Consider the following 21,085-nt stretch of genomic DNA (forward strand, 5'->3'; position numbering starts at 1 on the left):
AGAAAGAACAGGCTAATCAGACTGTAAATGGATATGTCTTCCGTGTGGCTGTATGTATGTATCTGCATGCGTACAATCGGAGAATGAAAGCCGGAAATGATGATAAACCAGATCAATGGATGAGGATGGTAAAAGGATAATGTATGTAGTATGATATATGGAACAAACTCGACAGGATAGATGATAGATAGAAACCAAGGATACCAATCTCTCCCCGTCTCAACCGGAAAAGAGGAACAAGCGTCAGCACCGCTGGCGATGGTTTTGAACAGAAACAACCTCAGGTTGCTGGATGAAATGACAACGGTTTTGGGTAGAAATAAAGAACCGAGATGACAATCGGACGCAATGCACAGGACGGGACAAATGCTGAACCAGCGGGGAGGCAAATTAAAGGAAGGCGTGATCATGTCGGGTGATGATAATGAAGAAAACATTCCCAACTCCATGATTCCAATAAAGGATAGACAGTGCCGCGAAGAAAATGAGTGTCGTCATGATCACAATTCGTATGCTTTTGACATCCGGGTCAACCAAGGGCCAGCCACTTGTAAGCATCAAAGGAGAGACCGTTATGTGCGATCGTATTAGAGGTGGAGCATTCCGTCCGGAAGGTGCATGAATGATTGCCGAGATCCAGTTGCTGCAGGCAGGCAATCTAGTCTTTCCAATCCCAGACTTGCCTTACGAAGTTGGCCATGTTGACCTTTTTATTTTTCATGTCCAGCATCCAAGGATGTTCGAGCATCCGCCAGGGAGTCGCTCGTCGCGGGGGTTCTTTCTCCAAACTGGACGATAAAGTTAGTATAATTCATACACCAGTATATTTTTTTTTTCAACGTACCAGCATTCGATGAAGTATTTGAAATTCTCGGACCATCGAATACCGTTGTCCGGCTCATCCTTCAACTTGGGAATCGGTTGGCGGACAATGTAGGTCAGTAGATCGATCAAACCGGCGCGTGGCTGCATTTCGGTGCCGTCGGCAGGGAAGGGGAAGCGATGCTGGGCGACTTCGAGCAAGGTCACACCGAGTGACCACACGTCGGAGGTGATGGTGTATGATTGGCCAGTGATGCGTTCAGGGGCCATGTAGTACGATGTGCCGATAAAGGTATTGGCGTCTCCCTTGGTGCCAAACTCTCCACTGACACCAAAGTCACAAAGCTTGACCTGACCATTTCGGCAAAGAAGAATATTCGATGGTTTGATATCTGAAACACGTGTTAGCTGAATGATGAGAAACTGCGGATCTGGAACTCGACTGACCTCGGTGAATGATCTTTCTGCTATGAAGGTAGGTCAACCCGTTCAAGACGCCCTCGGCAACCTTGCCTAGCACTTTCTCTCCCGTCCGTCCACCAAGCTTCTTGACCTCCTTGTAGATACTGTCCAAGCTGCCACCTTCGCAGAATTCCATTGCAATGGAAATGGTCCCCGTTGACTTGTCCATGAAAGCACCGTAGTAGCGACAGATGTGCTCTGAGGCACAATCTTTGTTGAAGTTGAGTTCTCGAACGATCTGCTTCTTCACATCGGGGTTGGGGTCCGTAGTGATAATCTAGAGAGAGAGTATTAGCATCCCAACCACCAGACAATGCGAAATGAAAGAAACCCACCTTCAACGCAAACACCGTCTTGCCCTCCTTGAGCTTGCATCGAGTGACAGCACCTCCTGCGCCCTCACCCAAGCTACCCAATTCCACGATCTTCTTCTGTTCACTCGCTGCAAGCCAAGCCTCATCGTCCAAATCATCCACATCGAGGGGCCTGCCCTTTTCCAGACTCATCTTGTCCAGATCCGGAATTAGGCTGTTCACACTGCTATCGCGCTCCATCTGTACCCCACTCTCCCGGTCGGAATAGACAGAAATCGCTGACGACGGATCCGGAGTGCTGCCGTGAGGCTGGCGAAGGCCCATGGCGAACGATAGGGCTGAATAGTTGGAGGAGGAAGCGGAGGCGGGCCCACTGGCCTTCCCGTCCAGGTACGTGAAGCTACCCGATCTCGAGTGTCCGTTCGGTTCGTTCAAGCCGGTGGTCGCCAACGGTGGGGGAGCGGGTCGACTCTTTACTTGTTGCACATTCTGACTGCTGCCCATGGGGGTTTTCAGGCGTAGCTGGGGAGGCGCTGGGCGAGCTGCTGGGCGCTGCAGCTGAGGGACCTCTGCTGGAGCAGCAGGCGCGGGAGCGGGAGCGGCGGCGGCGGCGGTAGCGACAGGAACGCCGGTTCCCGTGACCGGACGAACATTTGGAGATGGAGGAATTCCCAAGGTGAGTTTGGGAGGTCGGGAACCACTGTTGTTGCCGCGGTTGCCAGGTACGGGCGGCTTGAGGAGAGGAACCGGCGAGGATGACATTGCGAGATTGTTTTGCCTCTCACCAGGCAAAAACAACTCGTTGGGGTCAGCCAAGGTAGCCAGATCGGCGGTGTTTGAGTGGGACACTTTGAAAGAGGGACGGGGGGAAACTGGGGAAAGAGATTAAGTGAAAGAGAAAGAGGAAGAGGAAAAAGAGGAGAAGGTGTGATAAGTAAGAGGAGGAGGAGGAAGAGGAGGAGTTGGACGAGGTGGTCGGAACAAAGAGGGCCGTGGGGTTAATTGGCTGGACGAAGCGGCGGTTGGCTGACAAGAGGGGTTGGCTGATCGGAGAGGGGGGAATGAGAAGAGGAGAAGAGAATGAAGAGAGAAATAGAAGAAAGACAAGAATACAATAAAAAAAAAAACGATGAATCAAAGCACTAAGCGAATGTTTGATCCCCAGCGATGATGATGATAAAATAAGAATGGAAGACAAGGTAAGTAGATAGTAGATAGTAGATATATAGGGAAGAAGGAGGAGAGAGAGGAGAGGAAGCAAGAAGGAAGGAAGGGAAGGAAGAAAGAGGAGAAGATGTGACTCGGCGAGGCCAGCGATTCTTGCTTTTGAAACTGGGGCCGAGTTTTGTGTCGATTTTGTCAGTTGGCGGCTGGACTCCACCGCTCGTAGGGTGACCACTCAAGTTCCTTCTTTCTTTTCCCACTTGACACTTGACTTGGAACTGTCGTTGGTTGTTTAGTGAGTGAGCCTGTGAGGAGTTAGACTAATTTATAAACTAGTCAGGACAAGAAAGTCACTGCAGCATTGGTTAAATAGTTAAATAGTTCAATAGCCATCATTCCTGTCATCAGTACTAATTTCAATGCTCCGCACTCCCGACCGGCGAGGGATCGAATGGAGGCGCTGGAGGGTCGCCGGCCTGGTGGAACCGGCCTGTTTCAAAATGGCGCCTAAAAACGAGAAGTGCTTGCGATGAGAGATATTTTGGGAATCCAATGCTACTATTCTTGACAGCTACAGAGCTCCAGTTCATTCCTATGTCTAAGCTTTGATGTCTGTGGGTAGCAGAGCTGTGATTGTTTCGAATCTATTCTAATACTTGTCAATTTAATATACTAGTAGCATTCGATATTGTTTTGTATCAAGTTGAGGGTTGAAGTGGAAGGGGGGAATCTGCTCGGGTGCCTGAATCATCTGGCCTGGCCAGTCAGGCATCCTACATCAAAAAAATCTCTGAACTTAAAGATCGACTCCGCCTGACTTGAACCATGTTTCCCCAAAGTTTCCATTCCACGAACCCGTCACCCCGACAGACTTTCTTGATGATGTCGACGGGAGCTGCTGTCCTTCAAGAACGAAAAAATAAAAATAAAATCTAGTGTGTCAGGGTCCAACATCTCAACCGGATAATGTCGAAGGACAATTCACCCAAAACGACTTAGTAGCGTTGCGGATGTTTTACATCATCCGCCGGTTGAGTGTCTCTGATATTCGGTGCCACTATCGATATTGATGGCTGCTCCATCCAATCTGCGCCGGCATCTTGCTCCGGGGCTCCACCCTCTTATGCCCCGACGGTGCTTGTTCAGCAGAAATTCATCTCGGCAGCCGTTACGCAGTTCTAAGAATATACACAACACTCACACATTAGATTATGGTCCTCGATGCTGTCCGATCATAGTAACACGGGCCCGATATGATCAGACAATCGCATTGACATCGGACATACTAGTAGCACTCTGGTGCATAGCACGGCTATACATGCACCGTAATATTAATCTATCACAGTCTGATTCTCAACGGTAGATCCCTCATCATCACTACCAAGCAACTACTACTAGTTACCGTGCATCAACGCGTCAGCTACCGATACCGATTGACACGTGCCATTCTCAGCCTTGTCAAATCCCTCACTCTCACAGACACCGAACCGGACACTTCTTTCCCACTCCCCCCTATATGGATAGATAGCTACTGGTTAGGGACAACTGACATCATCCGGTCCATCTCTGACGAATCTCCCTACCGTCTCTCCTCGATCCCGATGCCCGCCAACTTGGACGATTTCCGCAGCCACAAATCGATCCAGACCCACTCCGGTTTAAAATAGCAATCCCTCCTCCTCCCCAAGCCTTTGCACCGCCATAGCAACGGGGCCAAATGGCAACACTGCGCCCCCGACTGACAGGCCAATAATAAAGATGACACCCAATCTAAAGGGACCACTAAAGAAAGAAACACATCCTCTTAATCATCGTCATCATCATCAATCAATCAATCAATCAATCAATCCTCGCAAGCCCTGCCCCTAACGGTTCGTCGTGACATCTAAGCGAAACGCTCGGGTCAACCCAATGACGTTCACGGGGGGTTCAGCAATGTTCATCGTAGGGAACGACTATCTATCTACCCATCATCTATCCACCCGGACCATGTCAACCAAGTAACTAGTGCTAGTAGCTCCATAGAATGAACAACACTTCTTGGAAGTTTGGTGCAGGGTCCTGCCCTGCTGACCAAGTGTTGATTGTGCGTACCTGGAAAATCTTCCCGTAGACGCGCGGCATGACGATCCTCGCTTGGATAAGCCCTCCCCCACCCGATCATCCAGCCGTTTTGCTGGATCAGTGGTGGTTTAGCCCCCCCCCAAGGATGCTTACTGTTGATGATTACTGTGGAGTAGAGGGCAGTAGGTCATGGGTGTAACAAACAGCCAAATTGTCGCTTTGACGCCGGCATTTGCCCAAAGTACGGAGTAGTCTACTTTGTATATGCAGGGTTCCGTCACCATCTGTGCGTTCTCGTCACATATCACAAGATTTAGTCGCAAGCCTGTTGTTGACTTCATGCAGTTCATTCAATCCCTTTCCTTGCTCTTTTTTGTTTCTTAGAGGCCGATATGGCGATCTCGTAGACGCGACGACCCAGGAAAGAACAAAACAAGGGCAAATAGCCAAGCACATTGGCAATTTGCCCTCCCGTAGAAGTAGTTAGTAGTTAGCTATCAGCCGTCCAAGACGGCCCATACATACCATCATCATCATCATCATCCTTCCAACAACCCCAACACCTCCCCAGCTGGCGTCGCTTATTTGCCGCACCGATGCCAATATAGGGGCCATCCACTGGATAGATCAATACACGGGATAAGACGATGTAGTACAGTGAAAGGTACCCCTCGTCCACAAATTTGAGAAAATAACAAACAGATGCACACACAATCTAGAGTTAAGAGAGGGGATGGGGGAAATGCCTGCCTTTTGGACGTACGCAACACTCCATGGATCCATCGCAAGGAGCCCCTAAAACTGGGGTAAACCGTAAAGGATGTAGTCCGCTGTCCGCATCTCCCCTTTGGTAAGGTAGTCTAGTAGAATTTCACGCCGACTGCCAGCCCGCCTCTCCCCTGTTGATCGGTGGAGCAATCAAAACTCAATTCTTGCACACATCATCAGCAGCAGCAGCGTCGGCTCACTTGCAATAATTATGATGATGGCATGTGGTTCGATGTTTTCCTCGGGATTTATGTATTTATTTACTAAAGAGTTGGGTTCTAGTTACTAACACATGATTACTAACGTAAGTAAGATCCTCTTGCTTGCTAACTCCTCTCTACTTTGTAGTTATAGTCTCCCCTACTATAGCGGTTCACCTAACAAAGAACGAAGACGGAAGATAGTATATCCTCAGATACTACTCCATATATAGAGATAAACTACGACTAGACACTGCGACTATTGATTAGCCAAACAGGGAAAGCCTGTCGTCCCTAAAAGACTGGGCATAAAACCCTGACAGATCCCCCTTTTTCGCAGTTCGTCACGAGAGCGCGCGCCCTAAAAAAAGAAACCAGAAAATCTCCGTTTCTCAACGGGACTGGACTAAACTACGGAGTACCGTGGGAAGAAATCCGGAGACCTACTGTAAACTACTTAGTCCCTTCAAGTAAGTAACTAAGTACGTAGTAGTATGAACCAAATATTTGCAATGGCAGCACAAAGTCTGAGCTTTTAATAGAAAGAAAAGGGTTTCAATAGTTTCATTGCTGATAATAGTCATGATGTGCAGACGCAGATTTTTAGCCTTTGTGTTTGTTATACACACTTACAGCTCATCACTCAGATGGTAGACTAAACAGACTGGGCAATAATTCAAGACTTGGCAATTGGCCCTATTATTCATGCCACGGCATTTGATTCATAGATTTCGACTTTGAAGATCCATCCGATGTAGGTCACTTTCCTGATTGCTACATGATTGTCAACCGCCGTCTTTTCTCGGCGCTTAAGCTACCTACGTACTGTATGCAGTCTTGCGCACACACACAATCCGTCTCTCTCGCTCGCACTCTCCCTTTCCCCCTGGCTCTTCCAATCAGATCATCGCTTGCTATTGCGCCATTAGCTAACTACAAGGAACACGGTTCTGACTCGTGAAGACTGCGTCAAAAGTTGACGCACACCCAGCAGACATATGGTTCGGAATGAGTGTGCGATAATAATATCATCAACTTATTTCGAGCCATATATTATTATCCTACCTAGTTAGCATGGCTAACTAATATGATAGCTAGACTACTAGCTCATACAATGTCCGACATCCAGACTAGTCAGAGAGCAGCCTAGTCACTACGCACTAAGCTTTGATTAAGCAATTAATGAATGCGACCGTGGCGCCGAGCCAGGCCTGGCTCTCAGCAAATGAAGCCCCCCCATACCAATAGAAACGGGGCCGGAGCTGTATGGAAGAAGTCTTTTACCTGTCGGATGAGCTTCTAGACCGATGCTGACAGGGATGCCAAAAAGCGCCGAGAATTATTCACTTCCTGATTTAGAAGAAGAGAGAGAGAGAGAGTGTGTGTGCTGACTTGCCTGCCTTGTAGGGTATGTTCTGCTCGGGATAGAAACAGCGCGTTCGCATCAAAAATAGCCGGTATAACTACTACATCGGAAGATGTGGTAGGCGTCATACGTGGGGTGACAACACCACTTTGCTAATGTACTAGTATCTATCAACTGCCTTTGTACCTTACAGTAGTAGATCGGCTGCAATCCACGCAAACGACGGGAGAGATTGCTTCCGCTGACGAATGCTTCTGACAATGACAATGGGAGACGGTTAAACCCGACACGTTTTTTTTTTCTTTTCTCTTTTCTTTCTTTGCTGTTTCTTTATTTTTATTCTCTTGTTTTTGTTTTTATTTTTAATATAATTTTGACGCCCTTATCTTATGGAATCATATTTTTGTGGGACTCTTGCACCTGTCACCCAAACAGTTCACGATAGTAATAACAACCAACCCATGCGCACTTATCCGAAGCGACCCTACTAATGAAACCTCCAGATAAAAATGGTACGTATCGAGGACGAGATTAGTTAGTAGTAGTTTTCAGGTGGAAAAAAGAGAGAGACAGGGGGCATAAGTGGGTCCAGCAGCCAACCAGCCATTGGGCCAAAAGCGGGGAAGAGAGAGCCACAGCGGGATGGTGGCCAGAGCGATGAGTGGCCAATGGCATCAGGAACAGCCTGCAGGCTCCACCTTTCCCAACCCTGATTGGACAGTAGGGAGAAACATGAAACAAAGTCTAAGTTGGCATTCAACGTCCTGTGGCTCAGTAAAGCGAGGTTTCTGCCCCCTGAACTTATTTCCTTTTGATTATCGGGAGGGTGGATGATGATGACATCCTAATTTTTTGGAAGGTTTATTTACAAGTGATTGAGAAAAGTTTACCAGTAAACTGAGCCCATCCTTTCCCGCTTTCACTTGCCGTTGGGATGTTAAATGTTACTGCCTGTTAGACCGAGAATATTTACTAGTAAGGAAGTAAACTACTCATAGTGGTGATGTACTCCGGACTTAGTACTGCTAGTAGTAGTGACGGGACGATGTGCCTGAACTCGATGCAGGTACAGAATCCCGCGCGGTCCATCAAAGTAAATAATTGCTATCTACTATTGCTTGAAATCCAAAAAAGTTCGAACCTAAAAATCCAGTAGGGGAACCATTGATGACCCAACTAAGTATCTATCTACTGACCCCATTAATTCCACCCCCCTCCCCTGAGCCGAAGAGTTAGTCGAAGTGTTCTTCCGGTCGAAAAGAGCAATGGAGCGACCGATCAACAGCACTTGTCTCGCAACGCATGGACAGCTTGGACAGCATGGACAGTAATTCAGGGCCAGGGACGAAAGTCACTTGGCGGCACTAGTTGGTCTAGTCAGACAGGCGAAGGGGCTGGTTGGACCAACCAAGAGACGTGGGTGAGACGGGCGCAGAACCCACGAGGCGCGAAACGAAAAATGGAGCCCAAAGAACTAAAAGAAGAGAGAGGAAAGTGAGAGGGGGGCCAATTCGCGGGATTGCCCCAAACTTGCCTATGGAAAGGTTGCTCCTCACCCTCTCACTCTCTCACACCGCATCGGCGCTCTGATTGACTCGGGGGCCATCAACTCCACCCGCGTGCAGTTGCGCTCTCCCCTTTTCGTCCCTGAGACGATCTCCAGGTTAATCTCCCGGCTCATACAAAGGCCCCCCGGTTCCCCCCTCTCCCTCTCAGCTCGTTCCTGGTTCTCTCTGTTCTTTCTCTTTCAAGACCAGACTTCTTTGCCTGCTTGAAGCATCCCATTGACTTCGGTCAGCCACTCTTTTAAACCAAACCCCAACGCAAAACCCCAACTAGCCACACTCTCTTTATCTAAACGCAGCTCTCCCTGTGTTTCACATATCAAAACAACCCACACATAAAAATCAAATTTATCGACCTTGACGGTTCTATTTTTTACCAACCACAACAATTCAAGATGCGTTTCTCTGCTGCCACCGTCGCTCTCTTCGCCAGCCTTGTTGCTGCCATCCCCCAGGATGTCGAGACTGTCTACTCCACTGAGGACGTGACCGTCGTCTCCTGCGCTCCCACCGTCACCAACTGCCCCGGTACCCTGCACGCCACCTCCACCCCCGAGGCCGTCGCTGCTGCCACCACTGGCGGTGCTGAGGGTGTCTCCCCCGTTGGTGTCACCAGCGCTGTCCCTGAGGCTCCCTCCGCCACCCCCGCTGCCGGCAGCTCCCCTGCTGGTGGTGCTGGTGCTGGTGTTGTTCCCTCCGGTGCTGCTCCCTCTGGTGCTGCCCCCAGCGCTGTTCCCTCCGGTGCTGCTGCCGTCGGTGGTGGCGCTGGCACCACTGCTGCTCCCCAGGTCACCGTTATCCCCGTGACCACCTGCGTCCCCACCGTCATCATGTCCACTAGCACCATCGGTGGTGGCTCCGGTGCCGGTGCCTACGGCTCTGGCTACCCCAGCGGCAAGCCCGCCAAGTCTTCCTCCCCTGTCATCCCTAGCGGTGCTGGTGCCTACGGCTCTGGCTACCCTAGCGGCAGTGCTACGTGAGTATCCTGACACCCTTTCTCAAAAGTAACCAATCATACTAACGATACGCACAGCCCCTCTCCCTCTTCTGCTCTCTACACCGGTGCCGCCAGCTCCGTCAACGGCAACGGCTTCGCTTTCGCTGGTGCTGCCGCCGCCGCCGCTTTCTTCTTGGCTTAGATTCCCCTTCTTGTTTATAGTAGCCCCGGGTCACTCGTGAGTCCGGTTGCCGCTATAGGCGGGGATCTTGGGCGCATGTGAATTGGTGAAGAGTGTCGGGGATTGGTCCATACTTAGTTGCGGTTTTGCTTTTGGGAGAGAAATCCGATTCGTTGCTTTTTATATCCTCTCTTATACCACTTTTATTCGAAATTTCCTTCTAGATATTTACGCTTCCCGGATTGCTTCGGAGTTCTCTTGTGAAGCAATTGGTGGCTGGATACGATTAATGTAACCCATGAAGCTTTCACATACCCAATTCGAAGCAGTTTATAGATTTAAATCAATGCCGTGCTAGAGCTATCATTTCCATCCGGTCCAGATCACCACGCCATACACCTGCTGTAGAACTGCCAAACGATCGGACATGTCCGACAACAGGGGCCGGCCCGGATCTCAATGAATGGATCTACCCATCACCTAAGTAATTGCCGTGATGACATGGGGCAAGTTGGAAGGAACTCAGCAAACAAGTACTAAGCAGGAGGCTGAATGGAGGGCTGAATCCGGGGAGGCCGCTCGATCTTGGGGGCTACACAGCGTAAATGTTTCAAGATCTCGAATTTATTTTTTATTCCTATCTCTTTCATTTATCGGCGACCGGCTGCGATCCGAATTTTGCGGTTCGTCTCGTTGCTGGTCTGCGCCCACTGGTGTGTATCACATTGGTCTCGCCAGTGCGGGCGATTGATTGGGTGGCTGTTTCAGATATTCTCTGGCTTAAAATCCGAATGTCGCCCTCAGCCCTATTTGTGCCATATTGATTACTTCTTTAGGGGGGTTTTGCCGGGCGATTCTGGAAGGGATTGACGATCGTCGATTTGTAGACGCTGTCAATGTGTAGTAAGTAAGTATTTCACGATCGTGTGTGTGTGTGGCTGTGTTTGGGGGTTTGGGAGATCCGTGATCTGGAGGTCGGGTTCGACGCTATTCTCCTTTAGCCCCGGGGTCACCAACAAACAACACGTGCTGTTTACTTGGTTGACAGCGGCAACATCCTCGCTGTGTTTGACTCGACTAAGGCTACCACATGGCCATCGCGATGAATAATGCCATGCAATATAGATTAGGGATTGAAGCAACATCCAGTGCTACGCAAAATACTTTTCCCCTCTGAATTGGACTCATCCAAAGCTCGGACGACAAAGGATGTGGCAGTGTTGATTTTCCAACCTCATTCGGAATCCTTCAACCAACGAACCAAATGCCCCCATTATCGCGCAGCCTCCACTTGACGACATGCTATATCGCTCAGACCCATGGAATCTCTCCAGAAGGCGTCTAAATGCATAGGGGCTTTTATCTGCGCTTATGATCGCCTCCACGATGAAACTACAGCTTCATGGTTACGATGACAGCACATCCAGTCTCGGACCCCAAAATCCTTCTTCTGCCCCAGTTCCGGGCCCATCCCGAAGGGCAAAAAAGAAACTATCGAGCACCGGGAGATCCTTCTACGGCGGGGTTTAACGTGAGCCGACGGATTGGTTTCCTTGTTCGCTTCTGAACCAAGGCGAACATCAGCCGGACAAGCCGAAAGCTTTGCCAACAGGGCTTGCGCCCTTTCCGCAGCTGCAGTCCACTATTAGGAGGTTGGAACGAACTACGAGGAGGAATCCACTGTGAGGCGCAAGGCGATTTCCTGACTGTCATGGGTATTGTTGGCTCGTATTATTGTGTCTTTGTTGCTGTGCCCGTCAAAGAAATTGGCCATAGCCGTGCAGACAGAAGACAACACCACCCTTTTTCCCACAAGGGACATTGTTCCAGCACTGCCTCAAGTATCAACAACTGTCTGATATATGAACTGTGCTCTTCCCTTTTGGACCCCCCAAGTATATTTTCACTCGATTCTTGACGATCATACTTTTCCACACCGACTTTAATTCCTTCATCGGTACATAGCTCGCGTGCAAATGATCTTTCTGTGACATTTGCCCACAATTGCTTGGCCTACATCCACTTTTTTTCTACCTTCTCTTTATACCGTCTTTCACATCTTCACAATGGATCTTTCATCCTTAGAAGGCCCGCCTATCGCCGACACTCGGTTCACCGTCTCGCCGCGACGAGCAAATGTTCCCAGTATTCGTCTGGACACGTCCACCCCAGTTAGCCCGATCAGCCCATTAACACCTCACGACCTCCCTCCACGACCAAGCTCGACGGACGCGATCTTCAGTCCCGTGTCTGAATCAGAGTACTCATTTGCGCTGTTCCACCACCACCACCATGAGCCGGAAGACAATCTCAGTTTCTACCAACGCTGCCACAGTCCACAGCCCCCGGTCACAGCCGACGAGCATGAGTACCAACAACAATCAAGGCCACAACCAACACTAAACCTACCTCCTCCCCCTCCTTCGTCCTCCTTCTCCCTTCACCCGTGGAGCTCCCGAACTCGAAGTGTTTCAGACCTTACCCCTCACCAATCGCCCAGCCCTTTGCTGAGCACGACCACCACAACCACAGTCACCACACAGGCCGTGACCACCACCATTACCACCGAAGGTAACCGTCTCGTCTGGCTCGAGCACGAGAAGCTGTGGTTCTTGAAACCTTCCTCATGCCCCTCACCACACCTCAGCCCCGACTACACCGTAACCACCAGACCCACCCCCGATGCTCACTATACGCCTTACCGCCCTTCTTCGTTTCATGGCCAAGTCCATCTTGCTGCTTTAGCACAGAGGAGGGATGTACCCCCGCCATATGGGCGGCACATCCTTGATCGGCCCTTGCCTCCACTACCTACGGATGACGACGAAGACGAAGGCTCGAGCGGATCTCGGTGGACGGCGGTTGCGAGGAGGAGGGCGAACCGGGCTGTGTCGAGGTGAGGGTGCCCGTTTAGTGTGTTAGGAAAGAGGCGGAGTTGTAGAGATGGATTGGAAACGGATATTATCAGCTGCTGGCCGGCTATCCTAATTTAACATAATCCTTGTTCTAGTTTAGTGGCGTCGCCAATTATCAAGCATAGCCGGGTGTTTTAGGGGGTGCATGTGTATTACTATTAGACTGTCTATTTTTGATGCCTTTCATCTTGTACATTATCTCATTTCGGTCTCCTCTATCTGCTTACTAGGTAGTTGTTCTGCTTCGTTCGAGATACCCAATCTGTCATAGATCATTTACTCCTTTCCCTCTCTTCTCACTTCTTACCTCGTACTTACCATCTCATTTCATCTCACCCCGTTCTCACACTCTCTTCAGTCACTCAGCCATCCCCATCATGTGATACAATACAAACCAAACCATACCACTATAATCCCACACCTTCCAATCCCCATAACCACCACCACCTCATCTCCCCTTCCTTACCCCCCATACCCAATCACCATGGCCAACCCCAAGACGAAAACAAGCACAACTCTACCAAGAGACGCAGTGAATGACCATGGATCAACAAACAAAACATGCTCGCAAGACACGCTCAATTCACTCCAACAGCTCCGCGTCACCCCCTCAACTAACCATGTTTACTATCTTGACCTTCGCGTTCCGCTCCCTCGTTCTCCTCATCTACTGGATCTTCTACATTTCCTTGATAGTAATCGCCGTCTTCATTCTCTGCTGCTTCTTGTATGCTGTGTTGCAGTACTTCATTGATGTTTCGTCGTGAGGGCACTGGACTGGGTTGACAATGGAGCAACGCGATCTCGTCTCGAGACCGAGGTCGGTGTCCCGGGCTCCTAGGGAAGAACCCCAGAGCAGTCAGAATTCGGAGATAGACGTTCTACAATTCGCTGAGTTGCATTTCGTGGCTGAGCAGACTGCAAAGCATGCACGGTGCTGGGAGGGTCAGGTGGATAGTAAGTGTTTCCTTTCACCTCCCGCTTGATTACTGTACTTGTTATTGGGTATGGAAGCTAATTATACGTGAAAGGACCTGCTTGTCTTGACTTCAAGGCCATCTGGACTTGTATCACCCCTAGGATGCGGGAGCTGTACGTAGATCGTGTCAAGTATGTTGAAACGAAAGGTTGGGATTGGATATACGCGGACTATGAAGGTTCTTTGAAATGCTGGTATGAAAGTTATTTTGCGGGGGTCGATCAGGGAAGGGCTGAGATGATCTCTAGCGTTGATTGTGAGTGTGCTTTATTCTGGTCTGGTTTGAGAGTTGACTGACGAGGTGCAGTTGCTGATTTCAAAGCTTTGGTTGATAATTACGACGGCGAATCGCATGTTCCACAGGACAACGTGGTTAAGGAAGAGGTTGATGATCGTGATGTCGTTCCTGAGTCCATGTTTGTTGATCAAGACGAACCAGAACCAGAACCGAGACCAGAGCCGAGAGCTGATTTTCCAGACGAGGATGTCGCCACGGCAGACTCGGTCGAGGAGTCCCCGCTAGAGTGTGATATCAAGATTCCCGCGAACGAAGAAATTGTCGCCTTGGAGAACGCTGTGGGTAAAGGAGTTGAGATTCTGAAGAAGCTATATGCCATTTTCTCAGGATCGGATGCCTTCGGCAATGAGGCAGACTGGAAAGCTGAGATTGAGCGGACCCAAAGATATGCCTGTACGGAGAAGGTGATCATCGGACTAGTTGGAAGCACCGGAGCAGGAAAGTCGTCACTCATCAACGCGATCCTAGATGAGAAGAATGTCTTGTCTACAGACTGCATGCGTGCTTCTACTGCCGTTGCAACGGAGATCTCCTACAACCAAGGAGCCACGAAGTACAGAGCAGAAGTCGAATTTATCGAGCGACATGAGTGGGAACGCGAATTGGAAGTCTTGTTTGAAGAGCTCCTTGACCACCAAGATGAAGTGACTCGAGGTGCAATCCCCAAAAATTCCGATGCAGCGGTGGCCCTTGACAAGATCAAGGCCGTCTACCCGATGCTGACACCCAAAGACATTTTCAACGCATCCGTTGCCAACTTGATGGCGAGCGAGAGAGTCACTGATCTCCTGGGGACTACTATGGGCTTTGAGGGAGACGACCCTAAAGCGTTCTCTACCAAAATTGAAATCCTATATTGACAGCAAGGGAAAACGAGGCCGACCCAAGAAGTCTGCTAAGAAACAAGATGCCGATGAACACCCAGACTCTGCGAGCGACACTGACACAGCCAACCAGGGCATTGGCCTTTGGCCTCTTGTGCGTGTTGTGCGGATATACACCAAAGCCCCAGCCTTGGCAACTGGTGCGGTTTTGGTGGACCTTCCTGGCATCTTTGACTCCAATTCCGCGCGAGTTGCCGTCGCCGAAGATTACATGAGACGCTGTTCGGCTCATTGGATTGTAGCTCCCATCAACCGGGCTGTCGATGATAAAGTCGCGCGTGACCTGCTCGGAAAGAACTACAAGCTGCAAATGCAAATGGATTGCGCATTTAATGACATGACCTTTATTTGTACTAAAACCGACGACCTAGCTCCAACCGAGGTCATCCATTCTCTGGGTCTCGACTTGCCAGCGTTCAACGAAGTTCAACAGCTGCCAGCTAAGGTTGAATGGCTGAAGAACGAAATCAACGCTTTCGAGAAGCCTAAGAAAACAATACTCTCGCGGCTGGATTGGATAGAGACCGAGATTGAAGAACTTGAAGAACGACTAACTGGCGATGAATTCGGCTGTGATGTATTGGAGATCACTCCCAAACGCAAGAAGCCACACGGAAGCGAGCCCTTGGAGATGCCAGCCATTCAAGAGGCAGGTACCACTGAGATTCCTATGGTGGAGAAGCTCAAGAACCGATTCTCGGACCTCAAGGTTCAGCGCAAGGATCTACGGTCTCAGCTAAAGCATATCAATGAGGAAATGGACAGCAAAGTGGAGGAGCTGAAAGAGCTAGAAGACGGAAAGGAAAAAATGGAGCACTCTGTCATAAAATCTTGCATTGAGGCGAGGAACAGGTTTTCGAAACAGCAGATCAAACGCGACTTTGCCTTGGAGGTTCAGAGTTTGGACCAGGAACTTGAAGATGACACCGAAACCCAATCCAGGCCGCAGGTTGTGATTACGACGAGCTGGAAAGGAACCTTCCTGTGTTTTGCGTGTCGACCCGGGCCTACCAAGGCCTCCGGGGTCGGGCTGATATGGCAAAGCTCGTTGGTGGCTTCTCCGAACTGGAGGAGACTGAGATACCACTTCTACAGCGCCATTGCGTAAGGCTCACCGAAAAGGCCAGAGAAGAATCGTCTCGGAGGTTCTTGACCCAACTGAACCAGGTCCTGCAGTCGATGAAGCTGTGGTGTTTGGTGAGCACGGCAACAAGCGACGCCTCAGAGCAGAAAATCAAAGAGATTGAAGCCGACTTCGAAAGTGTGTTTGGCGGACTGACAGAAGTATGTCCACTTCCTCCTTCCTAATCCAGTTCTGACCTTTTAGGCTGCGGAGGCGCATATGAACCATTTCGACAGTGTCGCCAGGGAGACTGTCCAAGTAAGCATCTTCAATAAACTAAGTAAGTCTTCTGATGGCAATTCCTAGCAGCGCTAATGGTACAGACCGAGCGTCGCGACATGCAGTTGTCCAATTCCCCGAAGCTGTCTCTCGCTGGAATGCCCCAGGCAATTCCGGGGGACTCCGATGGAATACATACAAGGCCATCTGTCGCCGTCGGGGAGTATATCATAAGATAGTAAGTCCCTCGATACAGGTGCAATAAACACAGCTGACAGCTATTCAGGATTGGAATCAAGATTTGTAAGTCAAAGATTAAGCACCAGAGTCCAAACCGACCTAATCGCTTGCAGAGCCCGACCAATGCTTGATAAGATAGCTTCATCCTGGAAGAGGTGAGTTTGCTATCTAGGAATGCTCTGGATCAGTCTAACGCGCAACAGGACTTTCACGGAACTTCTCCCGCATTGCCTTCATCATTTAAAGGAAAATCTGGAAGCCGTGGTCAGTCAATTCCACACACAGGTGATAGATTCCGTCAAGCAGGGTGTTCCTGAAAAAATCCGAGTCCAACTGCAAGATACGCTCGTCGCGTGCCGTCAGACAATGGGAGAGCAGTTTCGACAGGCTGAAAACTGGACCATGCAGGAACAGAAGCGTATCAACCGAACGTTCGCCGAAGCGATCGCTGAGCGACTGAAAGAAACCTACCAGGCCTGTGCCTCCGAAACAGGTGAGACTCTATCGCAGCTAGTCGAGAAGTATTCTAACATGCTCATCACGACAGGACGAGGAAGCTTACAGCGTATCAGGGCGTTGATGCAACAGACAGCAGACGACCACGCTAACGATGTCCTCTGAGGAAGCACGGAGAGTGCAAAGCACGAGCTTGGGAAGCTACTTGACGGCCAGCAAGCTGAGGTGGATCGGATTATCCATAATAGACTACAGCGGATTTCAAAGGACTACCATAGGGCGCTGATCGAACCACAGATCAAGCTGTATACGGAAGAGCAGATCCGCATGAAGAGTGAAGTCGCTAAGATCGTCAAGGAAGCTGAGGCGGAGTTGCTACTGGGACACCTTCTGGGAGGAGTTCGTTCTTCGTAACAGGGGAATAGCAGCCGTGCCTAAGAAAGTGGAGCACTGTGGGGAGGCAGGACCGATGCAGATGGAAGGCGGGAGAGCAGGAGAAGAACAGAGAGGCAGCGAGAAGGAAAGCGATGTTACACGTCTGCAATTAGGGTAAACGTGGACTGGACGCACCAACATGCGGGTGGCCCCAGCTTGGGTAGAGAGAGATGGACGGAGCGATAAGCCAACCGCAGTGTTAAGATAGTCTAGGCCACATAGTAAAAAGAGAAAAAGCTTGTCAAACTGCGACCGCCATGACAGACTAGAGGCGTAGGATGGAGGGGAATCATTGGCAGCGCGTAGTGTTGCTGTTGGCAACTCGCATGACGAAGGCAAGACGCTAGCCAGTGATGGTCGGTGACCCAGCCTCCGAATTTTCGAGCGACTGGGAGGGCCGTCTGGATGGAGACTATTTAATATTAGTAGCAGCGTGACAGATGGAGGCCAGCGCCGTTGAACTTTTTTTCACATCACTTCATTCATCTGTGTTTGTTGAGTGTTGACTTTTGACTTGAGTGTTTGTGATTAATTGCTGTGCTGTGCTGTGCTTTGCTTTGCTTGTGTTTTATTCCGCGAGCAGTGAAGTGACATTAAAAGTTGATTGATACTACTCCGCGCTGGCATTCTTTTCCGAAGCTGCAACTGAACAGATACGACCGATCATGATGAGTGCTTGAGACGGATTAAGACCGATACGAGCAGTGATAAAAATCGGGATTACGAACAGAACCGAGAGAGAGAGAGAGAAAAAAAAAGAGAGAGTGACAGAAACAGTGATAGATTAACACTGACTGTCCACCGACACGACTAATAATAATTGATAAATTAACCAGGTGCAGACCCGCGTCAAGTGAGGGATAACACACCAGCGGATCTGAAGAGAGAGACACAGAGAGAGAGAGAGAGAGAAAGAAAGAAGAAAGCAGAGAAACAAATTCCACCGCCTTCGCTGCCCTTCGATCGGCGCCACCAATCACAGTCAGCCCAGCGGCGATGGGGCTCCCGCATCTTTTCTCTCGTCACAAATCTTCTTCCTCCAAATCCTCTTCTTCCAAGTCTAAATCTACTCCGACAACGACTGCTTCTGCTCCTGTTCCTCCTACTCCTCCCACTCGCTCGATTCCTGTTTCTTCTCCCCCTCCGTCTTCCTCTCCTCTCCCCCCTCCTCCTTATTCTTCTTCTTCATATTCAGCGAGTTCCCCTCCTCCCCCACGTCCATCCGCAAGAGTCAAGACCGACGACTCATTCCCGACTCGACCTCCGCCCCCTCCTCACCGGGCAAAGACCGTTCATTCGGCTCCCTCTCGCCACCCCCATCCTCCTCCTACGCCGCCGCTTCACCATCCGCAGTCGTTTCCTACTCCGACTCAACGTCCTTCCATTCCTCGAAAACCTACTCGTCCGGCGCACAGTCGTTCCACCTCCACTCCCTCCAAATCAGCCTCGGTCCGGTCGAAACCCTCGTCCGTCCCCCGGTCCGCGTCGTCGCTGTCTGCCGTTCATCATCGGTACTCGCACGACCCTAACTTTCACCCGCTCAACCTTCATCCCGACGAACTACGTCGTCTTTCCGCTATGGCTGCCGCTCGCGATGATATGCGAAGCTCGATGGACGTCGATACCAACGATCCCCGCCTCGGTTCCCCTTCTGCCACCAACGGTGTGAATGGTACTCACACGGAGAAGAGTCCCACCCCGCCCCCTCACCGGTCCAATGGAAACACCGCTGAGGCCGACTCCTTCAAGCTGGCTGGAAACAAATTCTTCAAGGATGGCAACTATGCCCGCGCCATTGAGGAATTCAACAAGGGTAGGTTAATACCTGACTTCAGGCAGATTTTGGCGGCAGTTTAGTAACGATGGTACAGCTCTCGAGATTAGCCCCAACTCGTCCGTCTACCTGTCCAACCGGGCTGCAGCATACATGGCGGCCAACCAATACCTGGCTGCTCTGGAGGACTGCGAACGGGCCCGCGAGCTCGACCCCACCAACACTAAGATCATGTACCGCTTGGCCCGTATCCTGACCGCTTTGGGCCGTCCGACGGAGGCTCTTGACGTGCTGTCTCGGATTGAGCCCCCGGCCTCCGCTACTGACCGTGCGGCCGCAGAGAAGATGCTCCGCTTTGTCAGCCAGGCGGAGGAGGCTCTCTCGCAGGACCGTGGTGTCTCGATGGTGCTGTTCTGCCTCGACCAGGCCCGTCAGCTCCTCGGACAAGGTGTCAAGGAGCCCCGCAAGTGGACACTGATGACTGCAGAGGCCCAGTTGAAGATGGGCAATGACAACTCGTACGGCAAGGCACAGGACATTGCTATTAGCATGCTCCGGGTGAACAGCCAGGACCCTGATGCGCTGATGATCCGCGCCCGGGCCTTCTATGGTATGGGTGACACGGACCAGGCGCTGAAGCTGCTGAAGATGTGCCTGGGTCTGGATCCGGATATGAAGGCGGCGATCAAGCTGCTGCGCACTGTGCAGAAGCTGGTGCGCACCAAGGAAGAGGGTAACACAGCCTTCAAGGCCAGGGACTACCGTCGCGCCATCGACCTGTGGGGTGAGGCGCTGACCGTCGACCCGAAGAACAAGGACCAGAACGCCAAGATCCTGCAGAACCGGGCGCAGGCCTACATTAACCTGAAGGAGTACGATAACGCAGTGGCAGACTGCAACGAGGCCCTGCGGCTGGACCCCGGGTACCTCAAGGCGCAGAAGATGCGCGCCAAGGCGCACGGCGGTGCCGGCAACTGGGAAGAAGCTGTGCGTGACTACAAGGCGGTGGCAGAGTCAAACCCGACCGAGAAGGGCATCCAAGAGGAGATCCGAAAGGCCGAGTTTGAGCTGAAGAAGGCGCAGCGCAAGGATTACTACAAGATCCTCGGAGTGTCCAAGGACGCGGGCGAACAAGAGATCAAGAAGGCGTACCGCAAGATGGCGATCCAGTACCACCCGGACAAGAACCGGGACGGTGATGCTGGTGACGAGAAGTTCAAGGAGATTGGTGAGGCGTACGAGACTTTGAGTGATCCTCAGTAAGTTCCTCGCTAAATTTGGTGTTTGGCATTTGCTAACCAGCATAGGAAACGTGCTGCCTACGACAACGGTGACGACCTCATGGACCCCGCTGACATGTTCTCGCACGGCGGCTTCGGCGGCATGGGAGGCATGGGCGGAATGGGCGGTATGGGAGGAATGGGAGGCATGGGTGGTATGGGAGGAACCCATATCAACATCGATCCCAGCGTGCTGTTCAACATGATGAACGGCGGCGGCGGCGGCTTTGCGCACGCAGGAGGACAGCGCGGAGGATTCCCCGGCGGATTTCCCTTTTAGACAGCGTGCATGTAAAAAGTTGCTGCTGTTCCTGTTGATTGTTCGATTTGCTTCCTCTGATTCCCACCCGCATGACAGACTGGGCGATAGACTGTTTTTTTTTCTTCTTCTTCTTTCCTTTGGTTTTCCTTCATCCGTTGTGGACGGAGTGTCTTATTGATTATTGATTATTATTGATTGATAGTATGCTGGCGGATGCCAGAGGCGTTATATACCTGGGATGACTGATGAGTTGGGATAGGATGAATGTATGATCCTAATGCTGTACTGAGAGTAATTTCTGAGTAAATCTTTAAGTAGTGAACACTGTATTTACACCCAACCTTCCTCCCTATTATCCCTGCTGTCATTCTTCTCAC

The 21,085-nt window shown here is 50.7% G+C and overlaps 5 protein-coding genes across 5 annotated transcripts; 4 read left to right on the forward strand and 1 right to left on the reverse strand.

Annotated features, from left to right (window-relative positions):
• Positions 1-529: 529 nt before the first annotated feature.
• On the reverse strand, positions 530-2,741 carry BO85DRAFT_426576 (dual-specificity mitogen-activated protein kinase kinase; the record flags this gene model as incomplete). Its single annotated transcript, XM_025658120.1, has 5 exons — positions 1,620-2,741; positions 1,270-1,561; positions 845-1,214; positions 689-788; positions 530-658 (listed from the first exon to the last, which is right to left on the reverse strand). Exons 1-5 carry the CDS (start codon positions 2,358-2,360, stop codon positions 530-532), a joined length of 1,632 nt encoding a protein of 543 aa, XP_025512966.1. The 5' UTR covers positions 2,361-2,741.
• Positions 2,742-8,683: 5,942 nt separating this feature from the next.
• Positions 8,684-10,208, forward strand: BO85DRAFT_522440 (GPI anchored serine-rich protein). The gene is made up of 2 exons (XM_025665259.1): positions 8,684-9,701; positions 9,759-10,208. Exons 1-2 carry the CDS (start codon positions 9,121-9,123, stop codon positions 9,862-9,864), a joined length of 687 nt encoding a protein of 228 aa, XP_025512967.1. The 5' UTR covers positions 8,684-9,120; the 3' UTR covers positions 9,865-10,208.
• A 1,355-nt stretch (positions 10,209-11,563) lies between these two features.
• Positions 11,564-13,037, forward strand: BO85DRAFT_451952 (uncharacterized protein). The gene has a single exon (XM_025660710.1). It carries the CDS (start codon positions 11,910-11,912, stop codon positions 12,741-12,743), a length of 834 nt encoding a protein of 277 aa, XP_025512968.1. The 5' UTR covers positions 11,564-11,909; the 3' UTR covers positions 12,744-13,037.
• A 509-nt stretch (positions 13,038-13,546) lies between these two features.
• On the forward strand, positions 13,547-17,371 carry BO85DRAFT_490699 (uncharacterized protein; the record flags this gene model as incomplete). The annotated part of the gene is made up of 12 exons (XM_025663670.1): positions 13,547-13,715; positions 13,790-13,931; positions 13,986-13,993; positions 14,045-14,864; positions 14,899-15,811; positions 15,862-16,203; positions 16,247-16,322; positions 16,366-16,499; positions 16,548-16,564; positions 16,615-16,656; positions 16,705-17,066; positions 17,124-17,371. 12 exons carry the CDS (start codon positions 13,547-13,549, stop codon positions 17,369-17,371), a joined length of 3,273 nt encoding a protein of 1,090 aa, XP_025512969.1.
• A 590-nt stretch (positions 17,372-17,961) lies between these two features.
• On the forward strand, positions 17,962-20,811 carry BO85DRAFT_91223 (DnaJ and TPR domain protein). Its single transcript, XM_025665782.1, has 3 exons — positions 17,962-19,205; positions 19,264-20,425; positions 20,474-20,811. The coding sequence occupies exons 1-3, from the start codon at positions 18,389-18,391 to the stop codon at positions 20,724-20,726; spliced, it is 2,232 nt and encodes a 743-aa protein (XP_025512970.1). The 5' UTR covers positions 17,962-18,388; the 3' UTR covers positions 20,727-20,811.
• The last annotated feature ends 274 nt before the right edge of the window (positions 20,812-21,085 follow it).

The sequence above is a fragment of the Aspergillus piperis genome, assembly GCF_003184755.1.
Source record: "Aspergillus piperis CBS 112811 unplaced genomic scaffold BO85scaffold_17, whole genome shotgun sequence".
NCBI lineage: Eukaryota > Fungi > Ascomycota > Eurotiomycetes > Eurotiales > Aspergillaceae > Aspergillus > Aspergillus piperis.